Genomic DNA, 15,242 nt, shown 5'->3' with positions numbered 1-15,242 from the left:
GCCCGGGAATGGGTAAAGGGCTAAGGGCATAATGTACACTTTTTTCCTGTTTATTTCTTTTTTAAAGGGGTCGGCCCTTTTGCCCACCATTAATTGATCCAATATGGTATAGTCGAGAGGGAGGATGAGAGAGAATGGCCGGAGGGAAGAAGAAGGAGAGAGAAAGAGAGAGAGAGAGAGAGAGAGAGAGAGAGGGGGGGGGGGGGGGGGGGAGAACATTTCCATGGTCCGGCCATGCCATGGGAATATGTCCCCAGTTCCCCGAGATTAAATTATTGCTATCACGGACGACCTACGTAGGTATAAGTAGGTATAAATTAAGGTTCGGACCAAGCGTTAGATCAAAGATCATGTTGCCTCTGTTTACTTTAAAATTTATCTCTGTCTTTTGTTTTGTGATTATCACATGAAATCCTCCTTTGGCCGTATAACAACCTCTTTGTAGTCTTTTTTTCAAGCTTCATAGCAAAATTTGTCTTGCCTCTTGACTGAAATAAAATATAATTTGGGGAATATTGGAACCAATGTCAATTTGTAAAATTGAAGTCAATGCTGCTGCTTCTACCATACTTGCCAACACCCCGGTAACACAGTTCCAACTCTAATACACCCCTCACACAAAACACAAATATAAAACGAACTTTTTAAAAGTAATTTGCAACTGAGAACAGCTGTTATGAATCAATATTGTACCATCCTTTAAAAAAAGGTGCTACATGCGTGTCCCACCACATATTATTTTGATGGATAGTAATTACACATCAGAGAAACAAATATTGAAACCCCTGATAATGTAATCACAATATAGGGGTATATACCAATGTCTAAAATATTGTATATTTTCGCTTTGAGATTTCTCTTTGAAGGTGCCCTTTTTTGTTGGTGCCCCCCCCCCCCCCACTTTGGAAGTCGCTCCGCCGCCTCTGAGAAGAACATTAATTGAAAATGTTATACAAGAACTTGAAAATAAATAATCAGCATGATTTTCATTTTTTTAAAATGAACTAATGAGTCAATACGGCTGTAAACCATGCGAAAATCCTTGACTTTAATAGTGTTAATAAGTAATGATTGGTGTTTCTAACAAAGTGTCATATCTATCAATCTTTCAAGGTATCCGGGAAGTCATCTGAAGAATATAAGTTGAATTTGCCTTTAGTAAGAATTTGAATCAGAGATAATATGTTTAATCTACAGTATCAGATAATTAAAACTAATGCACTTAACCTACTTCAGAGATAAGAAAAACAAATCATGATCTAAAATATACATGTAAGAACAATGTTCATCAATCACTTGGTTGGATTCGTGAGGTTTAAAACAGGTTAGGGCACGTATGCTGAGGGTCACATATCACTTCTCTTTCTCTTCCTCGACATATTAAAATAAATGCAATTTGATCAGCGTTCTGAACCCGACATTGATACAAGATGAAAACGACATCCATCATTCTTTGCCTTTTATGCATCACCCTTTTCCACGCCACAGGTTAGTATCGTGACATCTGAGGAATGAACCGAATTACCCTAAAACAACTCCGAGACATTGCTAATTTACAGAATGTTCCCCTTGTCAATTTATTTATCAGGAGATTCGAATTTCATTAAAAATATTATTTTGTCGTTGTTGATGTTTCAGATGCAGGCCGTCGTCGGCGGCGTCGTCGATCAGACCCACCTCCACCACCTCCTCCACCCTCAAGTAAGTAGCATTCGATATTCATTGACCATGTTGGGATTATAATGATCTTGATATGTTATTAATCAATGAAACAATTAGTGTGTTGTGTTTCCTTCAAGTTGCTTGGATATCAACACTGCATCACTTGTAAGAACCCCTTTGTTTCTCTTCACTTCCTTTCATGTTCTTATTGCCGTGAAACCTGCTTTAGCGACCACCTCTACTGAAAGACAATCTGTCTATAAAGACTACACTTTTTGTTTCCTTTGAAAAATGTTTCCCATTGAAACATGTATTAACGCAAACTGTTCATTGTTTGATTTGTACTATTGTATCTTTGAATGTAAATAATGTATACCTAATAAGTCCTCTGATGACCCAAAGAAATAAAAGCGCAACCTATTCATAAAACCTGCTTATCAAGACTGATTTACGTGTCTCCCCTGAGCGGGCGTTCCATAAACAAGTGTCATTGAATACTGTGCTCTTAATACTTGTTAGAGAAAACAAAGTCAGTCATAATATGCGCCTGTAATGAAATATCTCTGAAAATGTAATTCGCAATTTGTTTGCATCTAATTATTTTCGATAAACTCAATTCACATGCCGTCATCAATGACATTGATGGTTTTTTCGGGCTTTTTTTCATACAGATACGGCTCCCAGATTTTACAACTGCCCGCAGTCCCTCCCTGTCCAGTATACTACTACCTCCACTGCGGTAGTCACGTGGGTTGAACCAACATGCACAGACACAGAATCGTCATGTACAGTGAGGTAATATTATTACGCTTTATTACGCATACTCATTTGGTTTTGATTGATTTATTTACCAACATGCAAAAGCAATACATTTCATACAATGATTTTACATATACAAGAAGAGAAACTATTCGTTAGTAAAAGGGGCCAGATAACTGAATAGCACATTTGCTAGTCGAGCCTAACCCCTTGAACAGCTAAGCAAAGTATTTTGGTACAAATCAGTTTAGAAAACGTTTTAAAAAAAAAATGAATATACTATAACAATCGATACTTTAAAAAACAAAAATAATCAACCATATCTTACAGTATACAAACTTATAATGTAAAATATAAATTGTGTACATAATTATGCAAATTATTGAACTTGATATTTCAATCATGACTTGTTCAACAAATGAATATGTAGTAACATAATTCCGAAACCTATACTATATGTAGTTCTACATGTAGAACGAATGTTTCTCTCTACAACACAAATGCTTGTCAGAGGCTTGTCAGATATAGCAGCAACTGATGTATGCAAGGTGATTCCGTCTATAGACATGCCATTACATGATCGCAAGAGAATTCTGAAGAGAATATGCATACATTTAAATTCATTAGATAACATTACTATTGAGCTGGACTAATAGGACAAGCCTAAACATTCGGAATTGAATGATCACAATAATAAACACACGTTGAGTGAGATCCAGTTATTATCATATTCAATAAATCATACCAAAGCATTTGTTTCCATGATCATCACAATATATATTATTCATATACAAAGATAAAAGATGGAATATCATAACAGATGCAAAAGATATCAAAATTAAATTAAAATTGGCATAATAACATTCAAAATAAACAGAAAATATGATAGTATAAACCATGGTACAAATGGAAAGTGATGCATCCGTGGGAGCTAATAAGGCTTGACAGATGAATGCACCAGGCGAACAAGTAACATAACATTTTTAAATAAAGAAAGAAAAAAGAGTGTATTGTATTCCGTATTGCTATACCCCTTCTCCTTCCCTGAAATATGTGTATGGGTCTCTTGATGACTGTCTCAGTTTCTCTCTTTAAATATCTTCTATACATACCCCCCCCCCTCCTCTCTCTCTCTCTCTCTCTCTCTCTCTCTCTCAATATTTCTTTCACTCTGTTTCTGTAATGCTGCATCACTTCCCCTTTCCTGAAACAATCGTATATGGGTCTCTTGAAGACTGTCTCATTTTTGCTCTCTTTTTAATATCTCCTTTACATACTCCCCCTCTCCCACTTTCTCTCCCTTTTCTTCACCCCCTCTCTCTCTCTTTCTCTCTCTCTCTCGCTCTCTCTCTTTCTGCTCCTGCAGCCGAAGTGGTCCTCCATCAGGGTCATCTTTCGCCGAAGGAACACACAGCATCGCATACACTGCCACTGACACTAGTGGAAAGTCTGCATCTTGTACCGTCTCCTTTACTGTCAATGGTATATATTTTACTTCTTTTATTACCAGTCAGTACGAATAATAATTTATTCAAAACATCAATCTGTCGAATCATGTCTGTGATAGCCCTACATTTGGAATATGAAATTGTATGTCTTTGAATTGCAAGCATTATACAACCAGACGGTGCTCTGACGTAGATAAAGCATATTACAGCGGCACCAACTCACAGGGCCGACTCCCCCTCTTAATTCGGACAGCGAGTTCGTCTGTATTTGTATATCTTATCTAGTATACATACGGATGTTAGATTCTTTGATATCCAACCATGCTTTGGTACCGTCCATTACGTCATCCTTCATATATCGCCTCCTCTTTCCTTATATAAATAACCTTACAGCGTATAGTTCTGCACATATGATAAAAATATGCTTTTTCACTTTATATTTGGCCTCATAATATTATAAGGTCTTACATATAGATCTGCAATCAACATAGTCAGACCTTAGAGAGGCCAAAAATATAAGGTCTTATATAGATCTGCAATCAACTTAGTCAGACCTGAGGCTGAATATAAAATCAGATGTAACGCAAAGGCCGACAACAAAGCTTGGGCCTGCCAAAACATATAGGCCCGAATTCACAAAGGAGGTTTGTCGACAATCCGAGGTTTATGCGTACGTCATATGACGCGTTTTTACGCGTTTTTTACCAACCTGGTTTGTAAAAGACAAAAGGAGGTTTGTCGAAACAAAAAGAGGTTAGTCGACAAACCGAGGTTTGTCGACAAACCTCCTTTGTGAATTCGGGCCCTTAAGTTTATATTCATTTGAATCAATTAAGAAGGAAATAACTCATCTCAACATTGGGAATATCTTTGCAGTGATCCGCTGCAGTAATCCTAGTTCTCCTCAACACTGCACCATGAGTTGCACCAAGTCCAACTCTGTAGGCTCAGTTTGTACATACCAGTGTGCCACTGGACTGACTCTATCGGGGTCATCTCAACGTGTTTGCCAAGAGGTTAGTGGTAACGCTGCCCAGTGGACCGGCACCCAACCCGCATGTACAGGTAGGAACACATCCGATATGAAGTACTGGACAGTGTTATCTGAAGAAAAGAAATAGCTCTTTGTGGTTTTTGACAGGACTAGTAAAATAAGTCATGAAATTACTTTTTTTAATTTTTTTTATAGATGTCTTTGATTTGAGTCGATTGACAAAAAGTATAAAGGAGTACCCAATAAACAAAATCACGTGAAAATCACGTCAATATCAAGGTATCGACTTGAGGAGAGTTACGTTCTTCAAACACCGGACATTTACGTAAATGTGTTAATACGTTTATTGCATTAGGTAACTTGAAACACTCGTACACTTATGCTATGGTCACATTACCCAAAAGTAGGCTGCTCGGCGGCCGAGCGGCGAGTTTTTAACAAATTCTGCCCGGCGGCTGCCCGGCCACCGAGCGGGGGCCGCCCAGGCACCGCTCGTTTTTAGGGCATCGCTCGGTCGCCGCTGAAGTTTTAGCGCGGAGTTAAAATTTGGGCGGCGCCTGCTCATTTTTCACTCGCCGCCGAAAATACGCTCGGTGCCTGGGCGGTCGCCACCCAGGCACCGACCTAATTGCTGGGCGATGCTTAATTCCAGCAGCGACCGAGCAGGCTACTGATCGGTCGGTCGCTGCTCTGATTTGTGACCATAGCTTAAATCACGCAATTGTCACTGCAATATCACCATTATAATAACGTGATTATCCCTACCTTGGAGACCATGGTTTGTAAACCTAATACTCCCGTGTTTGTTTGGTTATGAAATAACATCTTCAAACACGAAATTATCGCGTCACAGAAACACGTGAAGCGTTAATGATAGTTTTAGTCAAAATATCTGCGTGAATATTACGAGGCTGACTTGAGATGAATCATGTTCTTCATTCACGTGAAATTTACGTCGAAGAGGAAGTATGTTACTGTTCAACCCAACAATTACGCAAATGTTACACAATAAATGAACCAAAATAATGACGTTCTCATCCCGTTTCTGAACATCGTGTCTTGGATCTTCCATAATTACGTCCAGGCGCGCCGGAAGCAGTTTGGGATTAGAGGGGGTTGGGTGGGGGGGGGGGGGTGCAAACATCCCAGAAGAGAAAGCTAGTTGCAACTGGTCCAGTTGATGAACCATTTAATGCCAACTGGTAACCCTGGAAATTGAAATGGGCTAAATGATCCAGTTGATCCAGGCCAGTTATAATTCAACTGGTCTAGCTGAGCCATTAGAACCATTTGGTAAAACTTCCAACCAGTTGAACAGCAACAATACTTCAACACTGGTACGTCTGTATTTCCAATGTAAGGGCATTGGTAGTAAATAGACTTACATAATTGAATTAATCGAAAAAATTTCGTATAATTGTACTTTATTGAAATTATTTTAGTTCACAGTTAATGTTTCCCTTATTCATGTTTAACTATTTATACGAAGTAGCGAAATGTCCTAATAATTGGTAATTTATATTTGTAGTATTTTCGAAATGAATTGCATATAACTAAATCATCAGTTATTAAGAAATATGCTGTAAATTCAGATAAATTGTTTAAAAAACATAGATCTGCACGCACCCCATATTCAATATGCAAATGAATTGGTGTCAGCTGGGTCAACTCGAAATATGCCAACGCTCAGTCATCAACTGGTGCAACTGGAAATATGCACACTCCAGTTATCAACTGGTGCAATGAAAATATGCCAACAGTCAGTTATCAACTGGTGAAAATAGAAATATGCCAACAGTCACGGGATTATCACCACGGAACTTAAATGGTAACTGTGAAACCATCAAGACACCTAAGAATAACTCATTTTCACACATGGGAAACACGGAATACCCAGCTTATCACTACTCATCACTGCGGAACTGCTGGCAACTTTGACTACGATTTAAATAGGTGTTTTAAGACACCTAATCATGACTAATTTTTCACACCTAAACGTCACGTATGCCCAGCTTAGATTAATAATCCGTTTGAGTCACGAGATCATCACCGCGGAACTTATGGCAACTTTGACTTCCATTTAAATAGGTGTTTTAAGACACCTAATAATGACTAATTTTTCACACCTAAAAGTCACGTATGCCCTGCTTAGATTAATAATCCGTTTGAGTCACGAGATCATCACCGCGGAACTGCTGACAACTTTGACTACCATTTAAATAGGTGTTTTAACACACCTAAGAATTACTAATTTTTCACACCTAAATATCACGGATTCACAGCTTAGATTAGTAATCAGTTTTAACTACGTGATCATCACCAAGAAAGTTATGATAACTTTGAAACCATTTAAATAGGTGTTTTAAGACACCTAATAATGACTAATTTTTCACAACTAAAAGTCACGTATGACCAGCTTATTTCAATAATCCGTTTGAGTCACGAGATCATCACCGCGGAACTGCTGGCAACTTTGACTACCATTTAAAAAGGTGTTTTAAAACACTTAATAATTACTAATTTTCACACCTACATATCACGTTTTCTCAGCTTAGATTAGTAATCAGCTTGAGCCACGTGATCATAACAAAGAAATTTATGGTAACTTTGAAACCTTTTAAAGAGGTGTAAGACACCTCATAATTACTAGTTGAATATAACCAGAGATTCACGAACAGAACAATAAAACGATTATCCGGTGTAAGTAACGTGATTATTACCATCAACTTTGGATAACCTGTGAAACCAATCAATAAAGGTGCTTACAAGACCAAATAATTACGTATTTATCGCCACCATCGGTTAACTGACAAAAAAATTCGTTGCTTGGTCAAGTGGTTATTTGGTCATAAACACTTGATTTACTGAGGTAAGTGGAATCACGTTACTCCAGTCGCGTGATAAACTGGTGGTTTTTAGGTTAGATGAAAACGTGAACAGGAGTACCTTTTTTGTTTAAATGAAGGCACGTGTCGATAACGTTTAAATCTAGTTCAAAAGGCACTATACTTTAAAATCACTTAAAATACACTCCTAAAAGAGGTTACTTTTTGGTGTTCTGTTTATTGGGTACATTATCACATATTTTGCAAATGATGATAACTGGATCCAATACACGTTTGATTTGGATGACGTGCTACTCTCTCTCTCTCTCTCTCTCCTAACCATCTCTTTCTCTTAATGGTTTCATTGATTGTTGTTTATTTAATTTGATGGCAAATAGTAAGTAGTATATGTAGGGGATATGCGGCTAGTCCTATCCACTGGGATGAATGACTAACTCCAGGATATCAAGGCATTGATTGGGAATGACTCAGGTTTTAACTATTATAACGATTGTCCTCCGAGATTTACCACATTCATTAAGGGTCTCTTCTGAACACGAATAATCTGTTTTGCTTGTGATTGTTTAGATGATCATGCACCAACAATTTCGCAATGTCCAAGCTCTTTGGTCGCCCATCGGACTGAGTACTGGGGAGTGGAAGTCACATTCTCAATACCAACGGCTACGGACAATTTCGATCAGACACTGCAGACATGGACAGTTCCTGCGGACCTCACATCGCCTTACAACTTCACTGCGGATACTATTTGCGAGTTTCACTTCCAGGACGATGCGGGGAATGCTGCCTCGTGTACTTTTGATGTCGAGATACACGGTAAAAAGTATTTTTTTGCTAATGCAAACGCCTTTATTTTACAAAGATATGAAGGTTCACGTTCTGTCATAATGTTCTTCTCAAATGGAAGGACATACTCCTTGTTTATGATTATCTACACCAAAAATAAAGCGTTGTCATAAAGAATGTGTACACTCAATTCTGGATTGAAGTAGCAAAATAACTCGAAACAACTTATACAAGGAAATATATAGAATTCCTTTAAAACCCCACTGAAAATAGATTACAGAGCCGCAAAGATGTATACAAGACACAAAATCTTCCACATTAATTATTGATGATGTTTTGTTCCTTCTTTTAATGGTAGATACGGTTGTACCTGAATTTTTAACGTGCCCACTAGACCAAAGTTTGCGGACAAGCTTGGATATGACCCCAGTGACCTGGGATGAACCAACATATAGGGAAATCCACGGAGATGAGGTGCGACTCGTCTGTAACTATGGTAGTAACAGCGTTCTGTTGCCATGGGGAAATAATAATGTGATCTACACCGCTACTAATATGAAGAATGGACTGAGTGGGATCTGCGACTTCTATGTCAATATCGAACGTAAGCATGTGTCTTTGAGGGTTATAGGACACCTACCCCTAGGACACCTACTCCCTGGACATCCACCCCAGTCAACTACCCCCTATGTCAACTACCCCCTAGGACAACTACCTCCTTGGGGCAACCAGCCTCTAGGACGACTTCCCCCCGGGACAACCACCACCGGACAACTCCCCCTTACGACAACGATCCTCTTGAACAACTACCCCCGGACAACTATCCTTAGGGGTAGTTGTCATAGGCAGGGTGTAGTTGATTTGGGGTGGTTATCCGGGGGATGTCCTGGGAGTAAGTGTCCGGATACGGTCTTTGAGTATCCGATTACTGTAAGCTTATCTTCAACTTGAACAAGCAAGCCTTCTGGTCCTTTGACGTCATGTTTCTTTCCAGAATATATACACTCTAATTATGTGCAGACAAAAGTAATATATATTAATTCAAGTAAGATACTTGCTTATCAATGCAAATCGTGCAATGTACGTAGCAGTATTAAAGCGGGCAAAAATCTATTTTAATACAGTTAACATATATTTATGATACATTAGCAGAATATATACAATGCAATTAACACTAAAAGCATGTAAAGATCTTAATCGTGTCAGTAATTGCCATCGCCCTACCAAAGAGCTTTATCATATCTGTTCATTCTTGATGACAGCAATGCCATGTCTAAAGCTTCGCACACCTGGGCACGGCGCCATATCTTGTGATACCTGGGCCTACGGTCGATACTGTAGCATGTCCTGTAATGATAACTATGACATCCCTGCTCCTAGTCCATTCCAACCTGCTACCGATGTGTTCACATGCGGCTCATCTGGACAGTGGAATCCTACCTCGTATGTGCCTGACTGCTCACGTAAGTTTAGGATAGGATACCAGCAAATCCATGAAGGGAGGAAAAGTTTTGTTCCTTTTAGGTGTTCAGATACAGACAGGCTTATATTGATCAAAAAGATGGGTGAGATTATCTCCAGATGTCTTCGTAATGTATATGAATGTCTTTCTTACAATAGACCGAAGTTAAAGTTGCGAACTTCATCTCGTAAGTGGGAGGTGAGAAGGGTGGGGGGGGGGGGGTACGCCTGATTCACTCTATCCTTGATTTGCAAGGGACAAAACTTAAATCGGCAAGTCCGTATTGCTGTCCATAAATGAGCACGTCTTTTCCCAGTAAATCATATCTTCGGAAAATTTGCACATATTATTATAATAATAATAATAATTAACAACATTTGTATAGCGCTTATCACAAAATATGTCTCTAAGCGCTTAAGAAAAATAGAAAGAGAAGGAATTACAGCCAAATATTAAGTTATACATAATAGATAGTGGACAATCGAGGGGGCTGCATATGCAAATGAAAAAGGCTATTTAACAAAAAAGTAGGTTTTTAACATGGATTTGAATTTGTCTGTTAAATCTGCTTGTTTTATACATTGAGGTAAATTGTTCCAGAGTTGAGGGGATGCTGCATAAAAAGTTCGGGAACCATAAGACTGGGTATTGGTGGCAGGAACTATTATACAGCTTTCCTCTTTTAAATTCCACTTAAGAAAAGTCAATGTAAGGCCTCGTAGTAAACCTAATTAAAGAATCTTTCTCTTTCATTGGATTCTTAATGACTTGGCCGCGGCTTCCTTAGGCACCGCTAGCTTTGACATCTACATAGTTTGGCATCGACCATGTAATTCTAATGTGGACTAGATGGTGTTATTTTAACATTTAATGTGAAATAGAAGTTAATTTAGCCAATAATATGAAACTTCTTCCTACATATTCTATTTTCAACCTAGAAATGCGAGACCCCACTAAAATCAACCTTCCGACAGACCTGCTCTACTACAGTGGTCAGTGTGGTAGTCCAGCCACCTTGTCCGACATCGCACAGTCCTTCATCGAGACTATCGAGAAGTCCGTCCACAGTGACATCTGCAAAATGAATGAGGACTGTACGGTCGACAATGTCGTCATCACCTGTGGCTGGCCGACCCGTCGTCGGAGAAAGCGTGCACTGGTCGGACGACGTCTACGTCACAGTGCGAAAGATTCGCCTCAGGTAGAAGACATCGAAAAGACTACTGATGACATCGAAGAAAGTATATTCGAAGGCCTCCAGGAGATGCGCATCTCGATGAAGTTAGGTGTCGGTGTATCTAAAGTCAATGACATAAAGGTGGCACAGAAGAAGCTTCAGGATCTAGCAAGAGAAGTGTTGAACATTACCGTCTCTGGAGATAGCGGAAGGTTCAGCTTCTTCATGGAACCTCATTCTGAAGGTGAAGATGCGCCCGACGCCTACTTATTGATCAACGAACACTACATAGATTGCCCTGATGGTTACGTTGCTGGTCGCAATAACACCAAATGTGGTAAGTAAACAAATTCCCGATTAAGAAGATATAACAGAAGCCATATTCTTGATGTAACGGTACCATACTGGCCCTTTTTTGACAATTTTCGGTGTTAAGAATAAGTTGCGTAAAGGTGATCACGAGATCGATACTGGAACGCTATTAACGTTGTGAGCTGACGATACAAGAGACTCCATCCCGCCGCCCCCCCCCCCCCACTCAGTGTTATTTAGGGTACGCATAATTATGCATGTTCCCTCCTTTTGAAACACCCAGTTGGGTGTGTAAAACGGGCTTTTGTGTACTACGAGCCGGACTTTGGTGCGTGAAAAGTACCCCTTTACCAGACATTTTGGTAACACGCATGGTATCCCTCCGATCACGGAGTGGGGGGGGGGGGGGGGGGGGACTCCATACAGTTCTCCTTGCTATTTTCCACAATAGAATATTGAATGAGTTCTTGCTTGCTCATATAGCTAGACTTATGATAACATCGATATATTATGTTGTTCCCTTTATAGTCTCTTGTACGACTGGTCACCACTACGACACCGAATCTAGGGCGTGTCACCAATGTGGTTATGGACTCTACCAGGACGAGTATGGCCAGGTGAGCTGCAAGTCATGTGACACTGGTCAGTCTACCAAACACAAGGGCAGTCCCAGCAAGTCTGATTGTGAAGGTAAGCTGGAAAATACTAGTCAGTTTAAACATTTTCACCTCCAATCATATAGAAGCAAAATGTAAACGATTAAAGTTCAGTAAACTGGACAATTTAGGCAAGAATCGAACTCGAAGTTGTTGTCAATAGAAATATAAACATATTCATCGTTATGCTTTAATTTATGGAACGCTGTATAATGAAGAAACAGCTATCAAAATATAACATAGACACTTTTGATTATGTATTTTACAGATCAATGCGAAGCAGGCCGATTTTCAACATCCGGCTTATCTCCTTGTATCCAATGCCCCCTGCACACGTTCCAGTCGCTGATTGGACAGACGATGTGCTTTGAATGCCCGGATGGAAGAAAGACATGGAACAGAGGAGCATCAGACGTAGAGCAATGTGTCCATATCTAACGCGGATGAGAAAAGATAACTCCCAAATGAGATGTTTTCCGTTTAAAAAAGGTTTCCATCCATTCACTCCATACTCTCTTCAGGTTTTAGTCTGAGGGAAACGGCCAATGAAGAATGCACGAACTATTGACATAAAACATGATTATAATACTTCTGCAGGGCCATATTTTATAAGACTTATGACAAATTAAAAAGTTTTTTGTTACGAAGGTATAGGTATGAGACATGGCAGGAGTGTGAAGATTCACCGGTTTCAGAAGCAAGTATTGCTTGTTTAAATCATTCTCTGTTGTATAATTCTTCAATGCTTTACAAGTTGCTTAGTCATTTTCAGATTATCATTAGTCGGATTTATTGAATTAAAAATATCAAAATTTTAAGTGATCGTAACTGCGAAATATATTACTAACATTCAATTATCAGTCACCACTACTTCCCCCCAAAATAAAGAGAACAAACAACAGTCAGATTGTAAATGCAAAATTGTATATACAAGCAAATTGATGGGATAACCCTTTGAAATCTGTTTGCCATAAACTTTAAAACTTGAAAATTGTAAATGCAAAATGACGCCTTTTGATTTCTTTAACACTACAGGAATATTTCGTTTAAAATATGTAATAAACTAAATACTGCATATGGGCATAAGATACTTGGTATAGAAGAAGAAATCTCTCGTAAAGTAACGTATCAAATAAAGTACAAGAATGCCGAGGATCAAACCATAATTTTCACTCAGTTATAGCATAACTTTAAGGTATACATTACCGTCTGCAGTGTTGCGTTATTATTTTCAGTTCTTAGATATTCAACTATTCTGTCTTTTATACGAACTTAATACATTGTTTCTGTGCCAATTACTGAATTTATATGTATCTTGTACATGATTGAAACGGAAATAAATAAATCTAATTAAATGAGTTCAAGTCTAATATGTCCAGTCTTGTATTGTATTAGGTATTTAAAACATAATAAATATACCGTATTTCCTAATCTAGTGTCTACTTTCAGATTCAAAGTCAGATTCAAATTAAATCTGCTTTTCCTATTTGTATCAAATGAATAGAAAATCAATTTAAAAATTGTTATCAGATTGTAAATGAATTACAATCGTGCACGCGATCGATACAGAAAATTTGGCCCATAATATGAATATGTCTATAATAATTATAATAATAATAATAATAATGATAATAAAAACGGTGCTTATAAAGCGCTTTTCACCGTAGTCTCTATGAAAACAAAATCCACGCTTGTTGTTTGTTTGTTTCTTGTTTCTGGCTACTCTTCGAATATAGAGGAGTGGAAATTCATCATTCTGTTTAGTCGTAATTATCAGGGCTCATTTCCTTCGAAGTTGAATGAACTTCAGATAATCTAACGGAACTGCTTTTTTAATGTGACTCCACCAAAAGTTGACTTCTGGCATCTTGTACATTTGCAGGAGAAACACAAGGCGCTAACTTTCAAAACACAAAAAAATACTGAGAAAAGGCCAAATGAACTTAGATTTTTGTGTTTTTGTTATGACATTGTCCAAGGGCGGCGATCCCAGGGGGGGGGGGGGGACACGGGGGGGGGGGGGAGGACACGTCCCCCCTCATTTTTTTTAGGGAGGATCGTCCCCCCCCCCCTGAAATTTAAAAAAAAAAAATCAAAAAAATAAGTGTATAGCAAATACTGACTAAAGACTGCAACAAACTGTTAGGCTCATAGGGGCAAACGAGTGCAGCGTTTAGACAAAACAAGTGCAAAAATCTTCTCGCTCGGGAGTTACGCTCCCTAGCATATTAAATGCCTAAAACCCTTGAGCTTCATGGGGCTACGCCCCTGGACCCCGGGCCAATTTACGCTCCACTTGTGTCGCTTGCTTTGCTCGTTTTGCTCTACCTGATCAAAAATACTTAAGCGCCCCCCCCCCCACTTTGAAAACGTCTCGGGGGGCCTGCATGTAGGAATGGGGGTGGTGCAAATTTTGTTGTCTGCCCCCCCCCCCCAAAAAAAATGTTTTGCTCATTACGCCACTGCTCCCCCGTCCCTCGCATTTCGTCCCCAGGTCATAAAAATAAATCGCGTCATTGTCGTACATTTCTTTCGAGACGCCATTTCTTACACGCATCTAACTGAAAACGGCGATATAAGCCACTTCTTTAGCTTCAGAGAAAATACCTGCGCATGGGAAGAAAAGGGTCTTTTTTTCGAAACTGTAAAACCCATCAAGCCCGTATCAGGACAATTACCCCCTTGGACAATCACCCCATAAATCTACCCCCCCCCCCAGGACAATAACCCCCGGAAAATTACGCCCGGAGAATTACCCCCAACTCTGAAAATTATCCCTCGAGGATAATTACCCCCCCCCCCGGAGGACAATTATCCCCACCCCTGAAAATTAACCCTTAGGACAATTACCCCCCCCCCCCCCCGTTCATTGAAGGGGAAGTCCACCCTGATAATAAGTTGGTTTAGATAATTGATTGTCTAAGGGGATTTTCAGGGGGTGGTGGTAATTGTCCTAGGGGGGGGGGGGGATTTTACAGAGGGTGATTGTCGTCAGGGGTAACTATCTCCGGGGGTAAGTGTCCCATAACCCATCGAGCCGACTGCTGGATATGTGATCATGACAGTTATGTAATCATTACTTATGTATCGACGGTATATTATGGTACACAGGTAAAATAATTATTTTCAAGAGGGCAAGC

General features: G+C 39.3%; 1 protein-coding gene across 1 annotated transcript; it reads left to right on the top strand.

Moving 5' to 3' along the window:
• The first annotated feature begins 1,303 nt into the window (after positions 1 to 1,303).
• On the top strand, positions 1,304 to 13,460 carry LOC115920011 (sushi, von Willebrand factor type A, EGF and pentraxin domain-containing protein 1-like). The gene is made up of 11 exons (XM_030974841.1): positions 1,304 to 1,488; positions 1,639 to 1,701; positions 2,334 to 2,457; positions 3,788 to 3,903; positions 4,746 to 4,934; positions 8,277 to 8,525; positions 8,854 to 9,099; positions 9,758 to 9,958; positions 10,896 to 11,471; positions 11,975 to 12,136; positions 12,371 to 13,460. Exons 1-11 carry the CDS (start codon positions 1,431 to 1,433, stop codon positions 12,538 to 12,540), a joined length of 2,154 nt encoding a protein of 717 aa, XP_030830701.1. The 5' UTR covers positions 1,304 to 1,430; the 3' UTR covers positions 12,541 to 13,460.
• The last annotated feature ends 1,782 nt before the right edge of the window (positions 13,461 to 15,242 follow it).

Source organism: Strongylocentrotus purpuratus, unplaced genomic scaffold, assembly GCF_000002235.5.
Source record: "Strongylocentrotus purpuratus isolate Spur 01 unplaced genomic scaffold, Spur_5.0 spur5_scaffold_7, whole genome shotgun sequence".
In the NCBI taxonomy this organism is placed as follows: domain Eukaryota; kingdom Metazoa; phylum Echinodermata; class Echinoidea; order Camarodonta; family Strongylocentrotidae; genus Strongylocentrotus; species Strongylocentrotus purpuratus.
This window is presented reverse-complemented; position numbering and strand designations above follow the sequence as displayed.